Source organism: Cyclopterus lumpus, chromosome 9, assembly GCF_009769545.1.
Source record: "Cyclopterus lumpus isolate fCycLum1 chromosome 9, fCycLum1.pri, whole genome shotgun sequence".
Lineage (NCBI taxonomy): Eukaryota > Metazoa > Chordata > Actinopteri > Perciformes > Cyclopteridae > Cyclopterus > Cyclopterus lumpus.
Window position 1 is genome coordinate 22,181,524 of NC_046974.1, and position 25,357 is coordinate 22,206,880.

General features: G+C 41.6%; 7 protein-coding genes across 9 annotated transcripts in view; 4 read left to right on the plus strand and 3 right to left on the minus strand.

Moving 5' to 3' along the window:
- Positions 1–2,525, plus strand: part of enkd1 (enkurin domain containing 1) — a 3,480-nt gene extending 955 nt beyond the window's left edge. For 2 of the 3 annotated variants that reach the window (XM_034542089.1, XM_034542088.1), the window contains 7 exons: positions 53–143; positions 441–665; positions 811–983; positions 1,067–1,210; positions 1,377–1,519; positions 1,660–1,796; positions 1,918–2,525. In XM_034542089.1, coding sequence (XP_034397980.1) covers positions 59–143; positions 441–665; positions 811–983; positions 1,067–1,210; positions 1,377–1,519; positions 1,660–1,796; positions 1,918–2,078 — 1,068 coding nt within the window. In that variant the 5' untranslated portion in view covers positions 53–58 and the 3' untranslated portion in view covers positions 2,079–2,525. Of the gene's footprint in view, positions 1–52; positions 144–440; positions 666–810; positions 984–1,066; positions 1,211–1,376; positions 1,520–1,659; positions 1,797–1,917 lie in introns of those variants that run through there. The other variant, XM_034542090.1, reaches the window with a different exon arrangement.
- A 63-nt stretch (positions 2,526–2,588) lies between these two features.
- On the plus strand, positions 2,589–7,720 carry polb (polymerase (DNA directed), beta). The gene is made up of 14 exons (XM_034542091.1): positions 2,589–2,785; positions 3,093–3,150; positions 3,344–3,410; positions 4,367–4,441; positions 4,546–4,604; positions 4,906–4,955; positions 5,131–5,182; positions 5,289–5,343; positions 5,413–5,485; positions 5,573–5,643; positions 5,755–5,841; positions 6,106–6,173; positions 6,375–6,514; positions 6,644–7,720. The coding sequence occupies exons 1-14, from the start codon at positions 2,725–2,727 to the stop codon at positions 6,736–6,738; spliced, it is 1,011 nt and encodes a 336-aa protein (XP_034397982.1). The 5' UTR covers positions 2,589–2,724; the 3' UTR covers positions 6,739–7,720.
- A 1,499-nt stretch (positions 7,721–9,219) lies between these two features.
- Positions 9,220–11,273, plus strand: dynll1 (dynein, light chain, LC8-type 1). Its single transcript, XM_034541393.1, has 3 exons — positions 9,220–9,332; positions 10,098–10,236; positions 10,905–11,273. Exons 2-3 carry the CDS (start codon positions 10,105–10,107, stop codon positions 11,040–11,042), a joined length of 270 nt encoding a protein of 89 aa, XP_034397284.1. The 5' UTR covers positions 9,220–9,332; positions 10,098–10,104; the 3' UTR covers positions 11,043–11,273.
- A 380-nt stretch (positions 11,274–11,653) lies between these two features.
- On the minus strand, positions 11,654–14,871 carry rpl6 (ribosomal protein L6). Its single transcript, XM_034541391.1, has 6 exons — positions 14,023–14,871; positions 13,833–13,931; positions 13,418–13,561; positions 12,235–12,283; positions 11,936–12,120; positions 11,654–11,837 (listed from the first exon to the last, which is right to left on the minus strand). Exons 1-6 carry the CDS (start codon positions 14,167–14,169, stop codon positions 11,685–11,687), a joined length of 777 nt encoding a protein of 258 aa, XP_034397282.1. The 5' UTR covers positions 14,170–14,871; the 3' UTR covers positions 11,654–11,684.
- Positions 14,872–16,592: 1,721 nt separating this feature from the next.
- Positions 16,593–21,114, minus strand: acaa2 (acetyl-CoA acyltransferase 2). The gene is made up of 10 exons (XM_034542349.1): positions 20,956–21,114; positions 19,497–19,663; positions 19,251–19,379; positions 18,947–19,063; positions 18,650–18,797; positions 18,374–18,549; positions 17,485–17,614; positions 17,303–17,373; positions 16,887–17,041; positions 16,593–16,743 (listed from the first exon to the last, which is right to left on the minus strand). The coding sequence occupies exons 1-10, from the start codon at positions 20,969–20,971 to the stop codon at positions 16,662–16,664; spliced, it is 1,191 nt and encodes a 396-aa protein (XP_034398240.1). The 5' UTR covers positions 20,972–21,114; the 3' UTR covers positions 16,593–16,661.
- Positions 21,115–21,326: 212 nt separating this feature from the next.
- Positions 21,327–23,238, plus strand: mrpl40 (mitochondrial ribosomal protein L40). Its single transcript, XM_034542350.1, has 5 exons — positions 21,327–21,517; positions 21,643–21,726; positions 22,216–22,371; positions 22,631–22,712; positions 22,831–23,238. Exons 1-5 carry the CDS (start codon positions 21,456–21,458, stop codon positions 23,056–23,058), a joined length of 612 nt encoding a protein of 203 aa, XP_034398241.1. The 5' UTR covers positions 21,327–21,455; the 3' UTR covers positions 23,059–23,238.
- A 291-nt stretch (positions 23,239–23,529) lies between these two features.
- c9h22orf39 (chromosome 9 C22orf39 homolog) lies at positions 23,530–25,262 on the minus strand. The gene is made up of 3 exons (XM_034541842.1): positions 25,172–25,262; positions 24,164–24,331; positions 23,530–24,009 (listed from the first exon to the last, which is right to left on the minus strand). The coding sequence occupies exons 1-3, from the start codon at positions 25,199–25,201 to the stop codon at positions 23,878–23,880; spliced, it is 330 nt and encodes a 109-aa protein (XP_034397733.1). The 5' UTR covers positions 25,202–25,262; the 3' UTR covers positions 23,530–23,877.
- Between the last annotated feature and the right edge of the window lie 95 nt (positions 25,263–25,357).

A 25,357-nucleotide genomic window follows, 5' to 3' on the forward strand; every position in this document is an offset into this window, starting at 1 on the left:
CTCTACTGTTGTTTTTTCTTCTGGTTTCCCCCTCTTACGTTTTACACTACAGCTTCTGATGTGTGAGGGACCTTCAACAATATCTGGGCCAATCCCCCAAGATCCTTCATTGTTTCCTCAGTACTACAAACGACCGGCTTCAGGTTAGATGCCGTCACTCAGCTATATTACACCCCCCCCCCCCCCCCCCCCTTTTAAAAAGGTCTATGTTGGTTTCAAGTGATATGTGGCAGTGAACTTAATATCTATAAGCTTAAGACGAAATGCTTCCTTTTGTTAGATATCGCATCAACACGACTTGACCTTTTGGAGTTAGTCTATTGACCTCCACGAGTGCTGATAGTAAAATAAACTTCAATCTTAGACTAACATCTTCTCATCACGTGTTTAAATATTTCTTCGAGCCTCAAGTGACCTTGTTTAGTTTGTCCTTTCTCCAGCACGTGGCCGTTTAGAGGGAAACCCCAATGGGACTTTGGCCCTGCTGTCAGGGCCTCTTGTACCAGACCCTGTGTTGTACCCCGGCTGCTACAGTGCTCGTACCCCGGCTCACCCTCGCCGTATCGGCCCCGGTGCCACTCATATTCTGGAACGAGGACAGAGAGGGGTCGTGGGGGAGCTGCTCAAACTCGACGGCGTCGCCATCACCCCTGTTCCCAGACAGAGTAAGGATGATGGTGTCGTGGAACTTTTTATTTCTAGCTTTTACGTATTTGAGTGGTTATAACAAGTCAAAGTTTGATTGAGCCCAATAACCCCGTGCAAAAATGTAAAGTGATTGAGACGACTATTGCGATTCATGACCCTCAGAGCAGCAGGTACACGACTTTGGTAAGGAGAACGTGCGTCGGCTCAGGGAGATCCAGAGACGCTGCAAGGAGCAGGAGGCTGAGAGAGCACACTCTGGTCCGGTTCCTGTGAAAGCTCTTTGGACCGCCTCCAAGTATCAGGATATTCCATCCAGGGTGATGGTCCAGCTGCAGGCAAGGATGCAAGTCTGCGAAAGACGCATGTCCTTGACTTATTAATATTTGCTCGGGCTCACTTTGAATCCCTTCTCGCACAGGTTTCCAGTCCAACTTCTAAACCACAGTGTCAAAACTTTCTGAAAGCTCACTCGACTGACCCCCCAAGGTCGCGCTCCAAGACCTCTCCGGTAGCTTTGCGACGCCTGGCCTCCTGCAACTCCATACTGGACCAGAACTTGCAAGTGAGAATCGCCAATAAACGTTTACGTATTCATACAGACTTGCATGATCAGACAATACGAGGTATTGATTTAACTTGACGCGAATGTGCATTTTTGCCGTGTATCCACAATATTTCCTTTTTGTTTTGATTCCTTTTTGTTTTGATTCCGTACGTTGTGGATACAGTTACAGCTGCAGGGCCAGACGATAGACTTTGTGAAACACAATGCCCGCTCTGCTGGAAAAACGGTGCTGCGTCGGTCCCAGTCGCTGATGAGCCTCAGAGAGAAACCCGTCCCCAGTGCAGTCAAGGGACAGGTGCCTCAGTAGTGAGTATCCTTCTGCCGGGTCTTACCTGCTCACGCAATGCTTAATCAATTCAAAACGTGATTCTTTTACAGCTGATGCTCATTTCTGTACTCCCTCTCATTGCTTATTACACACACACACACACACACACACACTCAAGTCTTGAGGAAAGGAAGGAGCAGTGGCATAAAGAGGCAGAGGAGAGGAGGAGGAACACACCCGATCCCTCAGTCCCAGCTGGTCACACCCTGATGCGTGAGAGCGAGAGACAGGAAACTCTGAAGTCCCTCAAAGAGAGTATGTCTCCGTAACTCTTTATCTCTGTCCTTATAATTAATGGCCACATACGATTAGAGTACTACATGTATTGTGATTATCTGTTGTTCTGATTCTGCTGTTTTTTTGTATGCCTCCTCAGCCCATCACTCCCTTGTGGCCGAGCTGTTGTCCCTCTCTCTGAAAGCCGACATTCTGAGCGTTCAAACGCGTCGGGCTCATCTTGATTGCAGGCTCTCCGAAATCGAGGAGGCCGTTAAAATATTCTCCAGGGACAAAGTTTACGTAAAAATAGATTCCTAACACATGATGAGGAGGAGGAGGAGGAGGAGGTCCTGTAAATCCACTGCTTTATTGAGATTATTTTTTATTTTGTAGTTGCATGATGTAACATATTGCTGAACCTTGTAAAATAGATTGTTTATTCATTATTATTAATTAATAATGTGTGGTCAACCATTGAGGTTACTGATAAACCGTTACTTAAAGACCAATACACATGCTACTGAACAATATGCAAACGTATGCAGATGCACTGTACATGTATCGTTAATAACTGCTTGCGCATGAAAGAGGATTTGATTGAATGTGTTTTGCTTAGTTTTTGTGTAAAACTGGCTTGCGATAATAATAATGCATATTTTTGTGAAGTCCTTGTATATGAATATGTTGTAAGTATTGTGTATTAAAACGTACAATGCAGTACAGTGTGTAGTACACAGCTTTGTATGCCGCAGTCATTTTAAATCTTTGAGTTACTCCGCCGCAACTCTTTGTGTATGACGTGTGACGCACGCCCCGCCCCCCTCCCTCGACGTCTTTCGGTCATTGTTCCCCCTGTGCTAGCTAATGTGCTAGGTGGAGATTACAGAGGTTTTTAATATTTTACTGTATGCACATTAACTCGTTAAAGTTTCCAGCGTATATCTGAGAGCTCGCCAAAGACACGATGAGCAAGAGGAAAGCGCCCCAGGAATCCCCGAATGAGGGAATAACAGACTTCCTCGTCGGTACGTGCAGAAGAGACACGGCTGAGTTTAGCTAACGGTAGCTAGCGCGACGCTCGAGCTCTGTTTTAAAGTCAAATATCCAACTACCTTTGCGTAATGGAAAAAACAAATGTGCTAAATGACAAAGTTTTCTGACTCCGCTGTGCGTGAGAACCAGCCGAGTTTCTCCGCTCGGAAGCTGTTCGCGTGAAGTGGACGTTTAAATGCCTTCAGCTGAGCTGGCCGTTTCCTAAAATACTGTCGATAAACTGCACGAGCGTGAGGTAAATGTATATAAAGCCACACGACGTCTGTCTTCTGTTTCCAGAGCTGGCCAATTACGAGAAAAACGTCAACAGGGCAATCCACAAGTACAACGCGTACAGGTAAGCTATACAGTGACGTGTGCTTTGTTTAAAAGGGTGAGGGAGCCTTCAAAGTGAGTAAGTTCAAATAACTTTTAACTCCAGTTTTTAGGGTTTATCGCATTGTTTTAGACACTGATAGCATATGAAGAGTAGTAATTGTGATTAGTAAAAGCTTTTTTGCTAATAATTGTTTTGCTCATTCCCTGTCTAGGAAAGCAGCATCTACCATCTCCAAGTACCCAAACAAAATAAAAAATGGCGACGAGGCCAAGAAACTGGTATGTGCACTATATTTGGTTTTAGAGCTCTTCAGTTGTTGCCTTTCATCAACACATCACACAAACACAGTTTTGCAAACTGAAACACAGTCCTGCAATACATGCTACCCTTTTTGTAAGGTTGTAATGGTCACTGGCAGAGGTGAGACCAAGGGATTGTTGTGTTCGAGTCCCAAACAAGTCGTAATGGGCTCTTTGCCAAATGTAATTACATTTGCATCTCCCGTAATTATCAGCCACCACATTTTGGATTCCTCTGAAGTCAATTGAGTCCAAGTGAAGTCACGTGTCATCGGAGTTTACTTCCAAGGAGAGCTGTTTTTTGTGAAGTCGAGTCATCAAAGTTATGTGACTCAATTCCACACCTCGAGTAATCACAAGTAATAGTGGTGGAAGGATGTTGCTGCTGATACACTGCTCAATATTGTTCAATATGTTTTTCAGCATAAAGTTTTGTTATTGGATGTGCATCATGTCACCCTTTTGCCCTTTAGCTTGCATCTGCTCATCGATGCATCCATCACACTACTTGCTTTATGAAGAATGTGTGTATGTTTTTATACATGTCTGATGGTAGGTTAATGTAACTGATGATCATGATGATTATCATCATTGAAGAAGACTCGCTTGATTTCCCAACATACCATGTTTTACTTTTTTAAACAGTGAGTTGTTGTGGTATACTATGGCCGCACTTTTGGATGTTGTTGGTAATTTGATATGTTTGTCGGATCAGATGCACTATGTCCAATGTCATTTTTGTATTCTCTGTGTGGAACTCGACCCAGAGAGCTGATTTGGTCTCGGCTGCTGCACCGACAGTTTATTTCAGAGTTCTGGTGCCTAGACTGGAAAAGTGTCCATCGTTGTTTGTCTTCTCTGCAGCCTTTGTTTGTCAACAGCACCACTCTGCTCAACTAACATAACTGCCTCATGCTTGTTTCACACGTCAACAGGAGGGTGTTGGACCTAAAATAGCAGAAAAGATTGATGAGTTCCTACAAACTGGCACTCTACGGAAACTGGAGAAGGTGAGTGTTGGGGCGTGGTAGTCCATGTCACACTGCATAATTATGTGTTTAATACATTGAATGTATTACACAAACTCATGTGCTACTTTTATATCTTCCTCTAGATCCGAAACGATGACACCAGCTCTTCTATCAATTTCCTCACCAGAGTCACTGGAATCGGGTATGTCATTCAGTAACCGATCGCCAGCGCATGCACCTGAATCTAACGTAACTCTAAGACGACAGGTGATTGGTTGCCGCGACGAGACAACGTTGTGCTGGTGTTTTTAAGAGTGGAGCGAGTTAAAAGAGCCCAGCCCGCGATATGGAGAAGACATGCAAAAGAAATTTGTTGCTCGATATCCAAGTAAAAATCCACTATTCAGCAGCTGGTCTGCGGCAGGAGGGATGACGTTTAAAGATGTTTGTGTTACTGTTTGTGCTTCATGTAACAAAGTGCATCTCTTTGGTCTTGACTTCAGCCCTGCGGCCGCCAGGAAGTTTTTTGAAGACGGGGTGAAGACGTTAGAAGGTTTGTTCAGTTTCTTTATTAGTATTGTTTTAAAGGAATGTTTGCTCTTTTTTCTTGGACCTGGGTACTTCCTATTTCATTTGACATGGAGTATATTGCATGGTCATTACATGTGCAGAGTGTGGATTTAGCTTTGGTATGATTTGAAATGAGCATTACTCTTCATTGTTTTTAGATTTGAAAAAGATTGAGTCCAAGCTAAACCATCATCAACAGATCGGACTTAAGTAAGTTCAGCTGAACGCTGTTATTTATTTCTTCCAAAATAAATGATTTCATATCTTCAAGGGATACATGAGTTGTGTGTGTCACAAATGCTTTTTATGCCTTCAGGTACTTTGAGGAATTTGAAAAAAGGATTCCACGTGCCGAAATGGAACAGATGGAGGTGAAGATAAAGCATTTGAGTTTTTGCTTTTGTTTTTTGAGGGTTTTCTTACACTGTTGTTTCGTTTAGACTCTTATTATTGGAGAGCTGAAGAAGATCGGTACAGAATATATTGGGACAATCTGTGGAAGCTACAGGAGAGGTAACACCTTTCCTTTCAAGTTGATGTTCAGTTAATGGCAGCAGTTGGAGCTCTTGCTGTATTGATTCACATGTTGATCATTTCCAGGTGCAGCATCGAGTGGTGATATTGATATTTTGCTGACCCACCCGGACTACACTTCTGAGACTGAGAAGCAGGTAAGACTCTTCTCTACTGGAGCAATAGATGCAACACTCATGTTGTTATTAATTGCAGTTTGACTTGTTACATGTTTTGATAATTCATTTGACTTAATTTATCTTTTCCAGCCCAAGCTCCTTCATGCAGTGGTCGAGCATTTGGAGTCCATTGGGTTTGTGACCGAAACAATGTCCAAAGGAGACACTAAGTTCATGGTGAGGCCTGTGCTTCATTATTTTATATTTGAAATATAACTTTTCAATAATCATTGACAATATCACTCTCAATGTTGTGCACAATGTTAAGCACTTAGTATCACTTCGAAGAATTACGTCAATGAATTTCCTTCTGGTGTGCTGAGCTGTATGTGCATGATGTTGTGATTGGTAACGCAGTCCGTACAGTAAGCGTTCGCTCTCTGGACCCAAACCATGAAGTGCGTGACTTTTGTCACAATGTTCTTGTTCCTGTTTTTCCAGGGAGTCTGCCAGCTGCAGCAGAGTGACGAAGATGAGGAAGAATACCTGCACAGGCGTATTGATATTAGGTGCCCTGCTTTCTATTTCTTAGATCCATGATCTTCCAAATCAAAACATTGCCTCCACCTAGCACAATATGAAACAGGCCTGGTTATTGGATATACTTTTTAAAAAACAGTATAGAGGCAACCATATTTTTTGTTTGGTTTCCATATTCTTATCAATCGTCTGTTCCTGCTTTCTAACGGTCCTCTCTCCATTCCCCCAAGGTTAATTCCCAAGGACCAGTACTATTGTGGAGTTCTCTATTTCACTGGAAGTGATATCTTCAATAAAAACATGAGAACTCATGCGCTGGAGAAGGGCTTCACTCTTAACGAGTACACCATACGGCCACTAGGAGTCACTGGTGAGTCTCAGTCAAACGTGACCTATGACTTTGCTCAACCCTGTTTTTCTGGCTTCAGTCTGTAACCAATGATTGATGCTTTAAGCTTTTAATATATATATATTTTTTCTCTTTGTGGACCTGTTTAAGGTGTGGCAGGGGAGCCTCTGTTGGTGGATAGTGAGAGAGACATCTTTGAATACCTCCACTACAAATACAGAGAGCCAAAGGAGCGCAGCCAGTGAAGCGAAGGTTTTACAGTTCAGCTTTTATCTGAAGCTGCAGCTTTCCTGAAAATTAGATCGGAAGCATGTGTACATATGTGTGTGTGTGTGTGTTAGTATACCATTCAACTATGTTGTTGAAAAGTGAACAATTATGAAAGTCATTTAAATGTATTTACTGTATTTTTCTATCTTGAGTTGAAAACACCACCTTTAATGACATTTGTACACACACAAAATGTTTTTTTTTTTTTAAACAGGTTAATTCTTCATAGTCATGCATCTTCTTTTAATGTATTTTTGATCACTTGTACATTTAATTTTTTGAAATGCCTACAATTATTATACCATAATGATTATAAGAGGAGTAATCTTAAAGCAGAATAGCTTCTGTTACAGTTGTTATCCGTCCACTATAAACAACGAGGACCACTTATCATGGCATTTTGCCTTGAACGTAGTTCACTTTAACACACTGGCTGAGTGGAGGGTTTTACTATGACATTCAGTCAACACAGCAGTGTTGCTACTTTATGTTGGTAGTTAATAATAGGTAGTAAAAGAAAATCTCATTCCCAATGGACATTTAAAAGTGTGTTTTTAAACCTGTATTTCTCTTCCAATTTGGGGCAAACTCATGAATAAAAAATATAGTATATGTGGTTAATGGGCTCAGTTTCTGTTTATGGGCACTAATTTGGTGCATAAAGGTCATTGAGTTGTTTTTGCTTGTTAGATGAGAATAATCTCAGTTATTGTTTGATATGTGAATGACTGTTACAGTGGTAGACTTCATGTGTTTGTGTAGAAATTATACACGTGTTCAGGTCAGGTATTTTCTGTGCTTTCAGGGGCGATGGATTAAAAGAATAGACCTGATACAGATCTTAATCTGTAACACAAAACTTGATTTAGGATCAGGACGTTGATTCAGTTTTTAATGTGGATGATTGCAAATATTGCCTGAAATATTTACAGAAATACAAATAAATTGATAACCAAATAATGCAAGAATGTTGTTTTTATTCATTTCTTTCGAGATACTATGACTTTTTTTCGAAGATGATTTATTTTCGACATACTGTACCAGTACCTTTGTATTACTTCGATTTCGACATTCTATACTATGAGTGTTTAATTAATTTATCAACATACTATTGTTGCGCACGCTCGTCTTGTTATAAATGTTCCACTTGGGATTTTAGCTCCATAACACACCTGAGCTGGTTCAGTTGCAACAACCAGACTTCCAGATCCACTTAACGTTAGCTCTCGTTAGCGGGGTGCTCGCTCGGTGACGCACTATGATATAGTTACGTATATATGACGCGTTATACGTATATATGACACATTGTTACATTCAATTCCCAAAACTCCGATATGAACTCGTGTTTTCATTCATTTTAATCCGTTACTCTTACAGTCATGATACATCTGTGTCGCGCTACTTTTATACAGCCTTTCACCACTTTCACCGAGCTGAAAGCACTGCGTGTCTAATAAGTACAGGTCCATTTACCCTCTCGCTTCCTACTCAAAGGACCCTTAGCTGACTGAAGTGCCTGTATGGGCTTTACTCATTAATGTAACCTAACATTAGCCTGCTAAAAACATTGCAGATGCCAGGTGATGAATAAACCAAACAATGAACAATATGAGAATGTGGGGAGGGTGCTGAGTATTTATGTCCAACATTACTATGAGCCCCACACTATACTGTGACATGTTAAGATACTTTAATAATACTTTTATTACATTACATTACATAAGACTTAATATAAATGACTTAACTACGATTTTCTTTCGATATTCTATATTATGAATGTTTTTGACAAAAAAATGCTAAATCGTATACCATGATTTTTAGATGAATTCATATTCACCCTATATCATGCCTTTTATTAAAAAAAATTAAATATACAATACTATGACATTCTTGTGACATAGTGCAATGACTTTTTTTAAACATACAATACAATGACTATTTTCTAACTTGTTGCAAGTGTTTATGGCACACTATACTATACTTTGTATGACCTACCATATTATGAAATTACCTATTAATTATACACCTTTATTATAAGTTACATACTATAGGAGAAACGTCCCAGTTCAAAACAGGCTGGTATACCAATTATAATTGTTTGTAACAAAATCGTTTGATGTTAGGTAAAGTTATGCCTTCGTTTTCATTTCCCCAAAAAAGTTATGTAAAGGATAACATAATAAATAAAATAAAGTTTGTCGGCTCAATGTTGCAAAATACAATACAATTTTAAATCAGTCCATGACATATCCTGCTACCAATGGCTCACGGGGCACAGTACAGGACAGACTCGCGCACAACTTGCCCCGAGCAAATTATTTACAGTGGCTGTCCCGGCAACGTGTCGCAAAGCAGGATGGTCTGAAATAAAATGCAGGCGCAAAAACCCGAAAGATGGACCCACATTGGCCAATGATAGCGCCTGGTGCAATAATACCGGCCAATAGGAACACGTTGAGGCAGCAGTCTCTCACCCCTACACACCCACACTACTTTTGTGTCAACCACTTCGCGGGAGTTGCCATAACCGGAGCGGTCGTCTATTTAAAACTAGATAAACGGGAGACAAGTATGTACATTTAATCATGTTGTCGTGTAGAAAGTTGTACGGTGGTGAATTTATTCAGTTTGAAGTATTGTTAAACTGGTATCATTCGTGCTTACTGAAAGACGGTGTGTTTCTTTTGCTTCCTCCTGCGGGATGAATGAGCAGCTAACGCTAACTAACGTTAGTAATCGGGCTTTTTAATGTGAGCGAATCAACCGCTAGTTTGTATCTAATCATCGCTGAATGTGCATGTGAGATACCTTCATTCAGAAAACGTTTGACATTCTAAATATGAATACCGTGTTTGTTTTGGTGTCCTGCACGTTGGAGCGAGTCTGGCTCTGATCGCTGCTTTTCAGCGTTAAGCACTTGGAAAATGTGCTTTTGCTTTTTTTGTTGGCAGCGTGATGTGTCACAGGATTCTTGTTAACCTGTCGGCTGAAACTGGGACGATAATCTCAAATGTCTCGCGTCTCCATAGAAACTACGCAGAGCGCGCATCCACTGAGCCGATGGTGGAAGTTGTTATGCAACACTTGTAGAAATGGCCAGTTCAGATACGATGTGTCTATTATGTAACGATAACCTCGTCACCAATTAGCCGGTGTTTTGTCTTCAACTTAACTGGGTGACGAGTAACGTTATGTGCTCCATTACGTTTTAGTCAATTGATGACTATTGGGATGCTCTGGGGGGAGCAGAATCTATTGCATTGAGCGCGTGTGTGTGTGCGCGCCAACGCGCTCGTGAAGATGATAAATCCTCCGCTGTGTTTTGGTTTCCCAGGACAACCATGTCTGAAAGAAAGGCAGTGATCAAAAATGCCGACATGTCGGAGGACATGCAGCAGGACGCCGTGGAGTGCGCCACGCAGGCCCTGGAGAAGTACAACATCGAGAAGGACATCGCTGCATACATCAAGAAGGTAGTGCTGCGGACGCATCTAGTATATCTTTTGTAATGTATAAAATTGGCAGCAACCTGTGATGTGAGGCTAACCAACCATCGTGGTGCATAATTGATGATAAACACCCAGCCTGGTATTGGTAATAGTTTCCACTCTTCCAGTTCCTCTTGGACTGAGTGGGCAAACAAGCTTGGGCATGTTGACAATTGAAAGAATGATAAAATCAAATGTCTAACAAAACACATAAGAGAAAATAGTTTCACTTGGATGTAATTTAATGTAAAATACCTTTTTAAAATGCTGCATTTTAGAATTACCACAAGTCAGTCTCATACTTGTCACAAATTATCTAGCTCAAGTTGGGAGTAAACTGTAAAAATATCTTTCTACCTGGTAACATTGCTGTGAATGTATTGTGGGGTTGATATAGTATTTAGTCTCAACTTGGAAGTGTTGAGACTAAATGAGGGGAAACGGGTATTGTACGGTCCGAGCTGCAACAATTTCATATTCACAGAATTTTATTGTTTCCCTTGTTGAGATGTAACATTTAAATAGGAAATGTGGTTTGTAAATTGTGTTTTGCTCTTGATCTACCAATCCATGTAGATTACTCAATGTATTTTTTCATCACACCTCCAGCATGTCGGTCCATAAGTGGTTGAACAACTCATTTCTTCCCGCAGGAGTTCGACAAGAAATACAACCCAACCTGGCACTGCATCGTTGGGAGGAACTTTGGCAGCTACGTGACTCATGAGACCAAGCATTTCATTTACTTCTACTTGGGTCAGGTGGCCATTCTGCTGTTCAAGTCTGGCTGAGGGAACGCATTCTCTAAACACCGACTGACTACGTACCGACTGATTTGACAAAGGCACTTATCATTCCTTGGCAAGGGGCCGCTGCCTTTTTCTGTGCTGCTTTCTACTTTGTTCTGTTTGAGGATAAAAAAAAAATCTAAACGTGGCCATGTTAAGAGATGAAACACCTGTATTTATTTTTGTGTTGTTAAGACATGTTCTTTTTTAATTAAAAATGTAAGCTGGGTCCAATGCCTGCTGTGCTCATTGCTTTATACATAATTTTAACGGACCATGACCACCAGATAATTTATATATGCAGTCAGCGTGTCAATTCCTCGACATGTACCACCAAACATAAAAAGCTAATTGCAAATTGGGATGAAATCATTTGCCGTGTTGAGGTAACTGTTCAATATTGTCACCAGGCAGCTCCTGAGAGCTTTTTCAGAAAAGCATAACACCATAAACCTGTAATGGCAAATTCAAACATTAAAAACAAATGTAATGTGCCATTTGTTCTGTTGAAATACGTATTCCATGTTTCTGGGATGGCTGCAATTTAAAGGGTAGGAAACCGTTAAGCCATGTAAACGCAGCATTTTGCACAAACGAGGCAAGAGAGCATTATATATACGGGTGGTACTCTTTATTACAACACATTTAGAAAACCAACTTGTGTGGGTAGACTCCATTAGACAGGAAGAAGGAAGAGCGAAGGTACCCTCGGAGTTGCGGTACTTTCTTGATGAGGGGCAGGAGCTGAGCGTCAACAGCCTTCTGGTCCTCTTTCCTCTGCTCTGTCACCTGGTACTTCTGCAGACGGAGACGAGGAGAAGAAAACCAGTGAGTCAGGAATCATTAAAATGGTATTACCGTTATTGGTATTTAAGACAATATCCAAGTTAGTTCACCTCCTTCTCTGTATCAAAGATCTCCCCCTCCTGGTGACGGGGTCTCCTCAGCTTCTTCTTCTTGAAGTAGGCATCGTTCAGCGTTTTTGGGACCTTCATGCCAGTGATGTCGATTTTTGTGTTGGTAGCAATTGAAAACTTCTGGTGAGCCCTACGCAGGGGTACTCTGTTCAAAGCAAGAGGGCCTACAAGTATGCAAACAAAAAAAACATTAGAAATAGAGCATAGTAAATGAGCAACATCTTGCTGTGCACGCACGATGAACAACAATCTAAACCGCCAAAAATAGTCATCCTTACCGGTGACGAGCAGGAGACCACTTGAGAGCTGCTTCAGGAACACCACGCGCTATTGAACAAAAACAATAAACAATTTATCTTTAATTAAACAATCCTGTATTGAGGGCGTGCACACTAATGACCTCATGATCATGCGTGTCAATTTGATGAGACAATTTATTATCCGACAGCCACTTTGATGCCAAGCTACAGACAGAAAGATACATCTACTTTACACACGTATTTCATTAACAGCACGCGCTCGGACTGTCAGATTCACAGCTGAAACATTTAGGTCAGCTACTGCTCAAAGTGTGTGGGCACACTAGCATGCCTCCATAACTTGCCCATGTAGCGTTGGAGTGTGGGAGGGAGGGACAATGTCTGTGGTACCGAGGGTGTGTGATTATATAGATGAGTCAAGCACGCTTGTTAGAAAATATATATATTTTCATGCAGAATGAAGATGAACCATAGATTTTTCTTAAAGGGGGTGGGGCACATAAACGAGAGATGATAATAATCTATGATAATGACATGATGGGAACTGAAAATGAAAAATATGTTTGAGGCGTTCTGACATTCCTAGACAATAGAAAACCATCACTTTGTTGTAGTTGTTTTACAGAGCCCAACAGTAATAAGTTGACGAGACGTTTTAGTGTATCACACAACAAACGTTTCAGTAATCTTCACAATTTATAATACAACTTCGGTTTCAAACACTAAATGCAAACAAACAATTTAAATACATTCAAAATGGCTTAACTACAAGCCTACATACAAAAAACTGAATAAATGCTGGCTCATTCTGAGCTTTAAAATGTAATGAGGTCTATTTATTGACCATATTTGGAGATCCTAATTACTAATAGTTGTATGACTGACCTAATGAGAGTCCAGATAAGTCAAATAATATTTATTTCCATATATGACGGTTTGAGACACTGTTTTAGTCCTAGAAGCAAACAAAGATAAGATAATTAAGCCCCAACATTGGAGTCTAATGTTTCCCTCTTCCTCCTGTATGAAACCATGGATCATGGAAGGGAGATTACATATTGACCTGTTAAGATTACCCAAAGTACTAGAAGCATTGCATTCCTCCTTTTAGACACTTAGCATTTCACAGGTTGCGCAGTGCCATTTTCGCCAATTCATAACATGGAAGACATTGTCCCAGTGTGCTAGAAATTGTTCTCACCTTTCCACGGTGGCGACCAGTGAGCAGAATGAGGACCGTTCCTGGAGTGATGGAGCTGCGCAGCTTCCTCTTGTGCTCGCTGAAGGGTTTCTTTCCGTGACTCTTCAGCTTACGGGGAACATCCTCCGTGGGGTAGTAGCGAGGCTACAGCAGGAGCACATGAAAATACAAGTTACCATTTTAAATCTAGTAGGCCATTTAATGGGAGCGGACATTAAAACTCCTCACACTATTGGTGCTCACAATGTGAACAATTCTCAATTAATGTACACAATCAATGGAGTTATTGGTCAGTAAAATCCTTCCCTAAATGTCTGCTACTGCACTTTGAATTCAATGTATGTCAGTATAATGACAGTTACAACTAAATTGAACAAAATAAAGTCTTTGGAAAACAAAAGAATTTAAACATTACCATCTTGCGCAGTTTGACAACACGAGTGCCTCCATTCTTGTCTCCTCCGACTGTCTTAACAACAGTTGCCTTGGGCTTCGTCCTAATCTTTTTCTCCATCTGAAACAAGAACATATCAAAACAGGATGAAGTGAAGGAGTCATTGAGGTATTTTGTCCATTATTGTTGGGTGTCACAGATCTACCCTCACCTTGGTCTCAGTGGTCTTTGACTTCCGCTTGTACATGGCCCTGCGGGCGTACATCGCAGACCGGGAGTAACGGCCGATACCCCGGGCCAGAACCGGGTTCCGGCTCCCGTGCCTCTTCCTGGAAACCTTTTTGTCTCCCTCTGCCATCTGACAAAAGTAAAAGAGTTTAGTACACAAACTAAATGATTTTATTCACTTTAAATAGCCATTATGATTCCAGCTGTGGTTGGCTGGTGTATTGCATACTGTAGTTCTATGGTGTTGGTATCCTGTACAGATGTGCGATTATATTACAGCCGTAATGAAAATAGTGTTGCTACTTGGCATTACACACTACATATGTGAAGAATAACAACATGGCCAGACGACTCCGTTAAGAGAAATGGTTGAGCGCTAACACTCATAGCTATCCCCAGCGCACAACACGCATGAACTGTAACGTGAACGAGCATTTAGCAACGCACCGCAGAAGGGTTCGCAAACGAGTGCACTAGTCTTTTCAAAATTACAACTTGATGTTTCAAGTGTGAGAACGTAATGCGAGGCAGCGGAATTGTTTGTTCAACAGCACCGTAAACTAACGACGACACGTTTATGAAAGCTAGCTCGCTCGCTCGCTCGCTAGCGTTACGGCACGAAGGCTAGCCGGCGGCCTCGGACCGCGGACACACCAAACTGCCCATTATTACAGAAACACGACGGACACATCGTTGCAATAACGATGGCTAACGCATCGTCTTAACACAATGATTCGTTTGCCGACATTTGGAAATTGGTGTTTTTATTGTGAAACGCAGATGAACACAGATTTTAATCCGTCAGAAATACGACGGCAGGGCTGTCTTACCTTTGCTACGGAAAAAAGACCGACATCCGGGGATGTGACGTATATAAGGACGCTGCACGATGACGTTTACGTAATTGCGTCGCGTCTCAAGGATCTGCCGGTCTTTGTAGTCCTGCATATATTTCCCCTTAATTCTTGAAAATTAAAAATCAACAGCGCAATTGTTTTCATCGGATAATTTTTTAGTTAATTTTTTATTTAGTTAGTAAACACATTTATCTCCATATATTGTTGTGTCTGCTGATACAAACAATACAACAATTGGTGCTTGCATAGAGCTTCTTAAATACATAAAAAAACATAAGTAAAGAACAACAAACAATGTTCCTAACTTTGTACTTTTCTCAAACAATCCTTAAATAATCAATCAATCAGACAGAGACTATAGTAGGTTTATATAATGGAAAAAAATGACACCATAGATACCTTTACAAGAAGATGGACTTGTGTTACATTATAGATGCTTGAACAACTGAGAGGGGCTGTGGTAACACAACTGAGCTGTGCTATGAGGACTACCATTGTTAAGCCAACTTGTATCAAATCCTGCTTTTATATGAATGTCAACCTTCTGTTATCAGTTTGCTTTCATTTTTGTATCTACTTAATTCGGTTTCCACTTATAATTTGGTTTTACTTTAGCTATTGTACTTCATACATTTACTGCATATATAATTTAATTTAATAATAATTCAGACCTCCCCTCCCCTCTCCCTTTTAAACTTCCTTTTAGAGTGCCTGTGTAAAAGTATATGCACTTGAGAAGGTATTGGTATGCTGTGCGGGTATGTATGTGGATGGAGATGGCTGATGTATATGTAGATGCATTTGTCGGTGTAGATGTGCATGTATGTCAAGGTTAGCATTTACACTCGCTACTAGCTAAACTATTTATACTAATATTACCATTTTGGTTATTTACTATTCATTTGATTTTATTACGTTTATTCAAATGTCAAGAACTGTTGTGTTGAAAATGAAAAAAAAAAAAGTTCAAACAGATCCTAATAAAATAGATTTTCCCAGATAAAGTCTAACACATCAATTCCAGACTTTTGTCTGTATACTTTAAAAAAATGTTTTAGGGGAGTTGTTACTAAAATTGAGTACATGAATGTCTCGTATGAAATATCATTCAGTACATTCAGTACCCCTTTCTCTATGGTGATATATTATCAGTTTTTCTAAAACAATTTGGAGCATATATAAGAAAACAATCAAAAGTAACTACTTTTGTAAACATTCAGATTCATTAAAACTAAAATAAGAACTAGTCGTGTCTGTTTTTCCCTGCTAATCTAGAAAAATAAATAACAGCGGTTGCTCTCGGGGGCTGATCATGAAAACTTCAAAAGCTGAACTTCACTTTTTTTGAAAATGTTTATTATTGAGATTCTTTGACGCAGAGATATCCAACATTAGTTTTTATGCAGGAGCCATCACAGATCGGATATGTTTTCTGGAAATAATGATCCCTGTTAATGGAGTGATAGAGAAGATTTTAAGGCAAACATCAGAGTTTTCCCTCTTAGGCCCTCCTGTAACGCAATACAAGTTAACGTGACCAGCGACCTCGCTCTGTCTCGGCCGCACACACAGACAGCCTCTTGATTCATCCTTGTGTGTCAGTGGAAAAAACAGACCAACAGTAGCGGAGAACAGCATTTGACATTTCCTGTGTACATGGAAGTGTTTTAAATATACGTATTTCTGTATTTGTCGCCTAAGCGAGACAATGTTCAGGCAAGACATTCATCAGCAGCACTTCTTCTGATACTAGCAGCTTCTCGGATTAGTACTTCTCCAGGATGATCGCGATACCCTGACCACCACCGATGCAGGCAGAGCCCACAGCGTACCTGCCTCCTCGTCGCCTGTCGAAAAAACAAAGTTCATAATTAAAGCTTCATAATTAAAGAAACTTAATTAATATGCAGACACATCACCTGATACTAATAACATTGTATTTTTTGGGAGGGCGAACGCCACAACTGTAGTTACTAAAAGACCAAATGACCTGAGCTCGTGAACCAGGTGGGCAGTGATACGCGCTCCAGAAGCACCGAGAGGATGTCCGATGGCAATGGCGCCACCGTTGACGTTGCTTTTCGTTGGATCCAGTCCGAGAGCCTTAGCAACAGCCAGGTACTGAGGGGCAAAGGCCTCGTTCACCTGTGCAAAGCAAACATCATCAGTGACACAACTGTGTGATAACAACCAGAAAGGTGCGTCAAGTGCAGATCTCTGCCAGGTGTCTCTCGCCATAATTGGCGAACGTGGCGAATTTCTAAATGCGGGACTTGTAATGGAATGTTTGGAGCTTGTGTATTGGTGCTAATACTTAAGTAAAGGGTCTGAGTACTTCTTCCACCACTGATGAAATGTATGACACAATTTGATGTCACAAAGACAAGCGTTTCACTGACAACAAACCTCCACAAGATCCATGTCGTTGAGAGTCAGACCGGCTTTTTTAAGAGCTTCTGTGATGGCTGGAACGGGACCTAAGATGAGTAAGAGAGACCTCTTGAAATACCACAACAGTTTATTTAGTCATTCATTCCTTTTCATTCAAAGGGATTACATGACATGTCCAAAACAGTGGTGTCACTTACCAATTCCCATAATGCTCGGGTCACAGCCTGAAACGTGATAGGCCACAATTCTGGCCAGAGGCGTGAGTTTATGCTCACTCAGCGCATCCTCACTTGCAATCACCACGGCAGCAGCACCATCAGAGACACCCTGGAGATCAAGAAGAGAGTGGTGGATTTAGTAATAGTCAGTTACTTCCCGCAGTGGCAGAGAGGAGCAATAGATGCAGGTTTTTACATAAAAATACAAGTAAAACTATGGAACTCTCAGGACCTTTTCAGGCCTCCGAGCCTCAGGCCCTTGGTGTTTGAAATGTGAGCTTCCCACTATGGACCCCTATAGTTGAGGGTCCTTGGGGGCCATGTAGCACTTGCAATTTGAGGCACCTCTGGGCAGAAAATCAAAACCGTTACCAGGGCTGTGGATTTTGTGCTCCCTGCTCCCTGTGCAACTATCACCCCAGGGCAGACTGACATGACATCAGTGCATCAAAAGAGGGGCGGCATCCTAACCATTCATATCTATACAACAAATATGCTCACAATTACATTGTTTACTATGAGAGCACAACGTTCTTCATAGATCTATCTCCCATTAATTTTGTACCAGATTGATTTAACTTACAATATTTTATTCCGGGGGAGCATACACCTAAGCTACCCCCCCCCCCTCTCTTTGGGGTCCGAGGTCCACCCTCCAGAGTATGACAAAGTCCTGTGGGTAACACTGCTCCCTAAATTGCCAGATTCACTATCAGCCAGGCTGTTTGGTTCAGCCTGAGCAAAGATAATGGAGTGAGAGCCTTTAATTACTAAAGTAAGGACACTTGCCCGTGACACACACTCTCACGCATACGCACACGCACACACACACACACACACACACACGTGGCTGTAGGTGTAAACTCACCGAAGCGTTGGCAGCGGTAACGGTCCCTCCCTTCTTGAAGACGGCGGGCATTTTGGCCAGCTGTTCCAGAGTGGTCTGTGGACGAGGGTGCTCATCGTGGGCCATGGACACCTTGCCCTTCCTGGCTTTCACATCAATGGGAGCAATTTCCTCTTTGAAGTGACCGGCCTCGTGCGCTGTAAATACAAGAGGCAAGATTCAACTTGAGGAATGAGCTGCAAAGCTAACTTCTTACCGAGGTGAGCGGATTGTGAAGAAGGACGAAGCCCGTCTTACCGGCCTTCCACCTTTGTTGTGTCTGGTATGCGTAGTTGTCGACTTCTTCTCGTGTAAGCTGGTATTTCTCTGCCAGGTTTTCTGCTGTGATGCCCATCGGGATTTTGATGTGCAGGTCGGTCAGGCCCGCCCACAGGGTGTCCTCTAGCTGTCAGGAAGACGAGGAAAAGTGTGTTGGTATTTTTAGTCTTTGCATCAAAAGCTTCTGGAAAAAACAAGCGGTCTTTGCGTCTCTGTGTGCATTTGTGTCAAGTGTTCAGGAATTAGAGAGTAGAGAAGAACCAACAGGAAGCCAACCTTGAGATCGACTCCAAACTTTGTACCAAATCGTATGTTGCGAACGGCGTACGGGGCCTGACTCATACTCTCTGAGCCTCCGCACAGGACCACCTCGGATTCCCGGAGGCAAATCTCCTGCAAGCACACAAGGTAACCAGGTCTTTTATTATTGGAGCTACAATACAAGCATATTGTGCTTTTACTAATGCCTGCTCTGTGTCTATTACACATGTACATTAGTGTCCATAGTGTACAAATATGATGGTTTATTCTATATTTTGCATTTCTGCCAGAACTTTTTTGTTCTTGCTGGAGCGCTTACTTGAGCGCCATTGATGATGGACTGGAAACCAGATCCACACAGTCTGTTCACAGTGAGAGCAGGCACCGGGATCGGAACGCCACACCTCAGACCCACATGACGAGCAATGTAAGGTGCATCAGCTGAGCTCTGAAATTAGAAGGGGGGGGGAAACCAAACCCAAGCGCACTTGTCAAGCATTTACATGTGATTGCAGTAGTGATCAGTTAATTGTAGCTGTTGATCTGTTAGATTTGTGGGGGGTACCTGCATGACATTTCCCATGATGACACTGTTTATAAGTTCTGGAGCCACGCCCCCTGCTGCTAAGGCGGCTTTGGCTGCATGCTCAGCCAGGTCGGTTGCACTGTGATCCTTCAGCACGCCACCATAGGTGCCAAACGGAGTGCGCTTGGCAGCGACAACAAATACACCTGCAGAGGAAAAACCAAAACAAGAATTTGACTTCAAACCACCAACCACTGAGCCACAGTCAGGAAAGTACTGGGCGGTGCATACTGCACAGCTGGTTGACACAGCCGATGCATTGAGATGCAGACAATGAAAATGAGGGATCACAGGGAAAATACCATTCAATGGATACAAAATTGGACTGGAGGGACAGGAGGAGGACGTAACTACGTCTGGATTTTCAATTTTCCAAAGTACACATCTCTTTGCCACAGAGATTTATTTCACACACACAGGCGCTTCATGTTCAGGATTATGGATCTTTTTTATCGATAAGAGCTGTAAATTACAACAGTGAAACTGGAACATTGTGTTGCCTTATTTAAAGTGTTTAAATCTTCTGAAACTTGCTTCATGTGCTAATTCTCATTAAAATGTAATATTATTAATAATAAATATAATGATGTACTTTCATTTAATCTTGCTTCATAAAACTTGGTATAATGAGCAAGATGGTTATCTTGAAATACTGTGTTGATATCAGACATTGAACAGTTGACTAATGACATGAAACATGCCAGGACTAACAGCTGGAGGGGGGTGTTCAGTGACAGTTATACAGTTGTATTTGCACAAGTAACTATATTTAAGTTTTGAGGTACTTGTATTTTATTTGAGTTTTTCCCTTTTACGTTACAGAACACTACGAGGGTAATATTGTACTTTTAACTTACATTAATATGCTTGTAACAGGTTCCTGCTGTCACATTCTGTATTCCGACTGGATCTAGATTAAACGACCCTTAAGTGGACCTGCCACACTGCTGCTTACACTATTTATATTGAAATGATAATCCAATGCTTTACTAAACTAAATTCCAATTCATTTGAAATAATAAAACGGCAACAATTCTCAGTGACAAAAAAAACACACAATAATATTCACTGAAATAGGTCACTTTGTAATTAAAAAAAAATACTTTCTCCTTTCCCCTCCATCACTGGAGGTAATTTAGTAAGATTGTTATTATTATGTTTTCAGAGAATCGAAAGGTAACTGGGGAGAAGCTGACGAGCTGTTAATGATCTTGACACCATCTTGTCACCTTTCACCTATTTCGCAGTGAAGTTGTGATAAGAAAAGCACAACTACTGACACATATATATATATATAAATATATTTACATAAAGCCAACTTTAGGAGAGGACACCATTCATCTTAGTTCACGAAAACACAAATAGGAGAAACAAAGCCCTGACATTAGAACATATTTTCTTTTCTCGCCTCTTGCTGAACTGAAACATGTTTGTTTACCTCTGAGAAGCGCCATGATGCAGAAATATTACACCAACACTGCCGGGATCAAGCTCTTCGACTGATATATTATGGTGTCAGTCTGACTGCTCTGAATGAGTTCGTGGTGAATGTAAGAAAACTGCGACCTTTCCTCTAAATACTGGAGCCGCCTACTTTTCACTCGTCCGAAAAGATTCGACACCAAATGTTACATATATATATTAAAACTACGACATTATTAAATTGTATAAAAAACAGTAACGTCTTGCGTCGTTTTTATCATCGATATTTTTACACGGTATTATACATGTAATGCGTTTTATGGAATTGTTTGCGCAAACGAAATACGCGAAAGTGCAACCGGGAAATTGTGTGCGTGACGGGTTGACGACGTCATCTTCTCGCGCCGCGTCTTGTCCGTCGGTCGAGCCAAAGGCGGAGACAGGCGAAGCAACTTGCACGTGAACGTTGTCGACCCCCGGGTATGCGTTTAAGGTGAAACGACGCACGGTGGAGACATGTCTGCGGCTTTATCGCGCGGCCTCTGCAGGGCTTTGTCCCGACACACCGCTCCGTCGAGGTGAGTGTTTGGAGGAGCGCGTGAACAGCTGACAAGGGCGCGAGCTACCTGCGGAGGTTATTCAGTGGAGACGTGCTGCTCGTCGCTTCTGTGGCTGACAGGTTCGGTGTTGTGTTTTTAAACAGCCTCCTGTTGGGGGGACATCATCGTGCTGGACTGAGTCCCTGGTTCGCTCCAGTAATGACGCTGAAGACATCTGCCCCACTGAGGTTTGAACTAATATCCCAGGTTCACTCCATGTCAAGTGTTTTCTTTTAATATATATTTTATAAAGGGCTTGTCAGGTGCATGCACTATTAAAACGCAGCATTCATTTTTAAATGATCCTGCTGCTAACTGCTAATCAAGTAACCACCTTTTGTTATTGTTTGTAATGGTCAATTCATTAAATAGTTTATTTTGTTTCTCAATGAATGCTCAACACTGTCCGTGTCGATGTGCGTCCAGAACCAAAAGGGATGTGCTCATATTGCACAAATGTGTCATTTATTATATCAAAATGGATAAAAGCAAAACCAAAGGATGACACTGGCATTGTTGCTTCTCACCCATACTGCTGATAGTCAAAATTATTTGCAATTTACGCTTAAGTCGATATTAAAAAAAACTCTACTTGATGTGATCCCAGACACTATTGTATCATGTCGCCATATCAATATATTTCCCAGATTTACTTTGTGTGCTTTGTGTTTTTTAAGAGCGGAGCCTAAGAAGAAGAAGAAAGTGGACCCAAGGCGGGAGCACATGTTGAAGGAGAGGATGAGAAAGAAGCTTAAGAAGATGGAGAAGGTCGCACCTGAGTTTATCCCCCTGGATGACCTCATCACTCCGACCAAATGCTTGGATGAAACAAGGTTGTTATTATACCACAACTGTTGTTGGACAAGATCATAGAAAGATTCCCACTGGCTGACAGTACATTACCTACATAAAGCCTTCTGGCATTGAGGCTGGCAGACATTTAAACATTTTATGGACACGTTTGCCTTTTTATGTATAATTTGTCCTCATTTTCTTATTTGACTTACTGTACCTTTTTGTTATTCTCCTTTCTATTTAGTGCTCATTGTCTTTTTAAAGTGCTATGAACTTGTGTTTCTTACTCTTATGAAGGGAACGCTCTGCACCGAGGCTGTCATTTGGAGAAAGCGAGGGTCGCGCCCTGCTGCTGAAGGAGTGGTGTCGATACAAGCAGGTCACCACTTAACCTATAACGCCCCCATCGCTGAAGCTTTTATAGAAAGCCTTGCGTCTGACCTCTTGCACACTTAGTGGGCTGTACTTGATGTGCTCTTCCATCTTTGCTCTTGCAGGAGCAGCACATGGCTGAAGTGCAGGCTGTTGAGCTTGCTCTCGAAGCACAGAGGGAGGCGTTGGAGGAGCTGAAGTTAGAGTCTGAGGAGCTGTACCAGGCGGCGCTGAAGCCAGACCCCCTACTGTTTCCCTTCACTCACGAAGGGCCTGCCTACACGCCGCCGAAGAGCAAGTACGAAGCTCCTGATGGGAAATACAACGACATCACTAAAGTGTACACACAGTGATGGGCTGTGTGTGCAGCCTGTGTGTATTTAATGTCTTTGTTTGTACACGATAAGCCAACATGCAGCCTTCATGAGAAGGACACTTTACAAATGTTTTTTGAATTGTACTGTCACTCTGTTTGAAATGTCACATTCAAGTCTCCGTATAAAACAATGGAATAATAAAACCTTTTTTAATTTATAAAATGTGTTTGATAAACCAATAATCAATTACTTGAGGTGGAAAACTGCTATGAGTTGAAGCTGAATTTAGTTGCATCTCTAATATATCCATTGCAGAGAAGTATCTACAGCACGGGCTGAAGAGAACACATGCTTTTGAGAAACGTTGACAGTCTTACTCGGGCCAACTCTCCTGTTCGATGCCATCGAAAGCGTTTTCTAATGTAGCCTTAATTGTTAACAGAATCCTGATCAAAACAATGCGCGACAGACACTTAGTTACTTGGATGAAAGACATTTAATCTCAAATGTATCGCAATAGTACCCATTTATTACGCTTGACAAAGGGAAAAACAAGGAAATTCATCTTTAAACGCATTTACTATTTTATTTTTTACATGCGCCTTTAGAGAATTAATCATTTATGACGAGAAAAAAACACCTGCCTTTGGAGAGATCATCTTGTAATTTACTCGTTGAATATAGATGCTGTCGTACTCATCAGTGGCCACTAGGTGCTGCTACCGCTGTTTAAACATGTTTTCACACAGCAGCTCACTGAATACAGGCATTAAGGGACCAGTGTCTCTAAATAATTTAAGTCACCTCGCTTTGGCCGGCATGGAACGGAGACATCGGGGGTTAAATAGTGAAAGTTCATGAGTCCTGAGGCTTTTCCTGGTTCAGCGGCATGTGCCAGTCTCTGGGAGGGCTTTGCCTCAGTTCCCACACTGGGGTGAACTTCCTCTGCTCTGCCACTCTGTTCCTCTCACTCCTCTGTAAGGCTTCCTGCAATACAGATGGGGTCACGTATACAATTGATTGTAATTTCAAGACTTTTGTTTCATGCGTTCCTCAGGTCATTCAGATTAAGACACCATGAATGTTATCAGTTTGATCACAAGTTTAGGGATTCAGATAATGTGGCTCTCCGCCGCAGTACCTTGGATTCGGTGGCTCTGTGTTTCTCCCACTCTCTGCAGTTGTGGAAGTCCTCTTTCCACTGCTGGCAGGACGGCGAGGTACCATAGGTGTAGTAGTGGTGAAAACAGTTCTTCAAGCTTTTGCAGTGTCTGAATTCACTCCAGTAGTCATCGCACGCTCGAGGCGGCTGCACGGGCAGACAAGATCAGGACGTTATGTTTGGACACTAACTGTTGGGTCTCTGGAGCTGCATCACCTTCCACTTTTTCTGGGTTGCGTCCATAAGCTCATGTAAGATGTAACATGGAGGAGCAGAAGGGATTAACCTGGGGAGGGCTTCACGTGTGCAGCTGGCTGCGGCTTTTGCTTAAGGGAGGTGGAAACTCCAACCTTATTCAAGGCAGTCTTAAATAAAAAAAAGTGACATTAAATAAAAATCAACAAAAAAAGAGTCTGTTCAAATAAACTATGGGCTAAGTTTTAAAAATAGAATGTGAATAATATAACAATTCATAGGTTTTATTTAGTCTATTATTCATAAATGCTGATTTATTTCCTACTGTCTTGTTTAAAACATGAGGTTAACAGATACATTGGGGGTAGTTACTGAAGACGCCTTCTGAAACATCGTTTAATTAACGCTAGTGTTTCTTCTCTTTTTAAAAGGAAAGTTTAGGAAAGAAGTGTCGCTCCGACAGCGCCTCCTCGGGCCGCTCGTGTTTATAAACAACAATTTGCTCTTTGGTAGCTACATGTCGTTTAAAAAAAGATGAGTAACAATGGAGACGAAAGCAGACAATCACGTGGCGTTAAATGAGGACGTTTCTGTTAAACCTCCTCGTCTAACTGACATTACTTATCGCGCGCTGGCTGAGGGCAGTTTAGCAGCGATAGCTGACATGAATCACCTTGCTGACTGTCTCGGGTCAGATTTGGTCTCTTTCATTCAGAACCAGCACCAACTAAAACTCGTTAGATTAAAATACATCATGACTTCGAGCTAACAACATAAGAATGGTTAAATTACCTTCCATGCTTCTTTTCCAGAGCGGTCCATTGCTACCTGCGTTAGCAAATACAGCGACAAGACTTCCGGTTCGAGTTCATTTCAAAATAAAAGCCCATAAAAAAGAAAACATAAAAAAATCAAATTTGAAGGACGAATACCAATAATCACTAACCAAACAGCGCCTAATTGTAGTAACCATAATAG

What these genes read in the sequence shown, in the direction of transcription:
- dynll1 (XM_034541393.1), top strand. Translation starts at nt 10,105, where the DNA reads ATGTCTGAAAGAAAGGCAGTGATCAAAAATGCCGACATGTCGGAGGAC. An exon ending in TCGCTGCATACATCAAGAAG is followed by an intron (nt 10,237 to 10,904) that starts GTAGTGCTGCGG and finishes TTCTTCCCGCAG; the next exon opens with GAGTTCGACAAGAAATACAA.
- c9h22orf39 (XM_034541842.1), bottom strand. Translation starts at nt 25,201, where the DNA reads ATGGACCGCTCTGGAAAAGAAGCATGGAAG. An exon ending in CTGGAAAAGAAGCATGGAAG is followed by an intron (nt 24,332 to 25,171) that starts GTAATTTAACCA and finishes CTGCCCGTGCAG; the next exon opens with CCGCCTCGAGCGTGCGATGA. An exon ending in ACAGAGCCACCGAATCCAAG is followed by an intron (nt 24,010 to 24,163) that starts GTACTGCGGCGG and finishes TCTGTATTGCAG; the next exon opens with GAAGCCTTACAGAGGAGTGA.
- polb (XM_034542091.1), top strand. Translation starts at nt 2,725, where the DNA reads ATGAGCAAGAGGAAAGCGCCCCAGGAATCCCCGAATGAGGGAATAACA. An exon ending in CACAAGTACAACGCGTACAG is followed by an intron (nt 3,151 to 3,343) that starts GTAAGCTATACA and finishes TTCCCTGTCTAG; the next exon opens with GAAAGCAGCATCTACCATCT. An exon ending in AAGGAGACACTAAGTTCATG is followed by an intron (nt 5,842 to 6,105) that starts GTGAGGCCTGTG and finishes CTGTTTTTCCAG; the next exon opens with GGAGTCTGCCAGCTGCAGCA.
- rpl6 (XM_034541391.1), bottom strand. Translation starts at nt 14,169, where the DNA reads ATGGCAGAGGGAGACAAAAAGGTTTCCAGGAAGAGGCACGGGAGCCGG. An exon ending in CTGGTCGCCACCGTGGAAAG is followed by an intron (nt 12,284 to 13,417) that starts GTGAGAACAATT and finishes TTTGTTCAATAG; the next exon opens with CGCGTGGTGTTCCTGAAGCA. An exon ending in TGGTCTCCTGCTCGTCACCG is followed by an intron (nt 12,121 to 12,234) that starts GTAAGGATGACT and finishes GCATACTTGTAG; the next exon opens with GCCCTCTTGCTTTGAACAGA.
- mrpl40 (XM_034542350.1), top strand. Translation starts at nt 21,456, where the DNA reads ATGTCTGCGGCTTTATCGCGCGGCCTCTGCAGGGCTTTGTCCCGACAC. An exon ending in AAATGCTTGGATGAAACAAG is followed by an intron (nt 22,372 to 22,630) that starts GTTGTTATTATA and finishes ACTCTTATGAAG; the next exon opens with GGAACGCTCTGCACCGAGGC. An exon ending in AGTGGTGTCGATACAAGCAG is followed by an intron (nt 22,713 to 22,830) that starts GTCACCACTTAA and finishes TTGCTCTTGCAG; the next exon opens with GAGCAGCACATGGCTGAAGT.
- acaa2 (XM_034542349.1), bottom strand. An exon ending in CCATCATCAATGGCGCTCAA is followed by an intron (nt 19,064 to 19,250) that starts GTAAGCGCTCCA and finishes GTGTGCTTGCAG; the next exon opens with GAGATTTGCCTCCGGGAATC. An exon ending in TTACCGCTGCCAACGCTTCG is followed by an intron (nt 17,615 to 18,373) that starts GTGAGTTTACAC and finishes CTTGATCTCCAG; the next exon opens with GGTGTCTCTGATGGTGCTGC.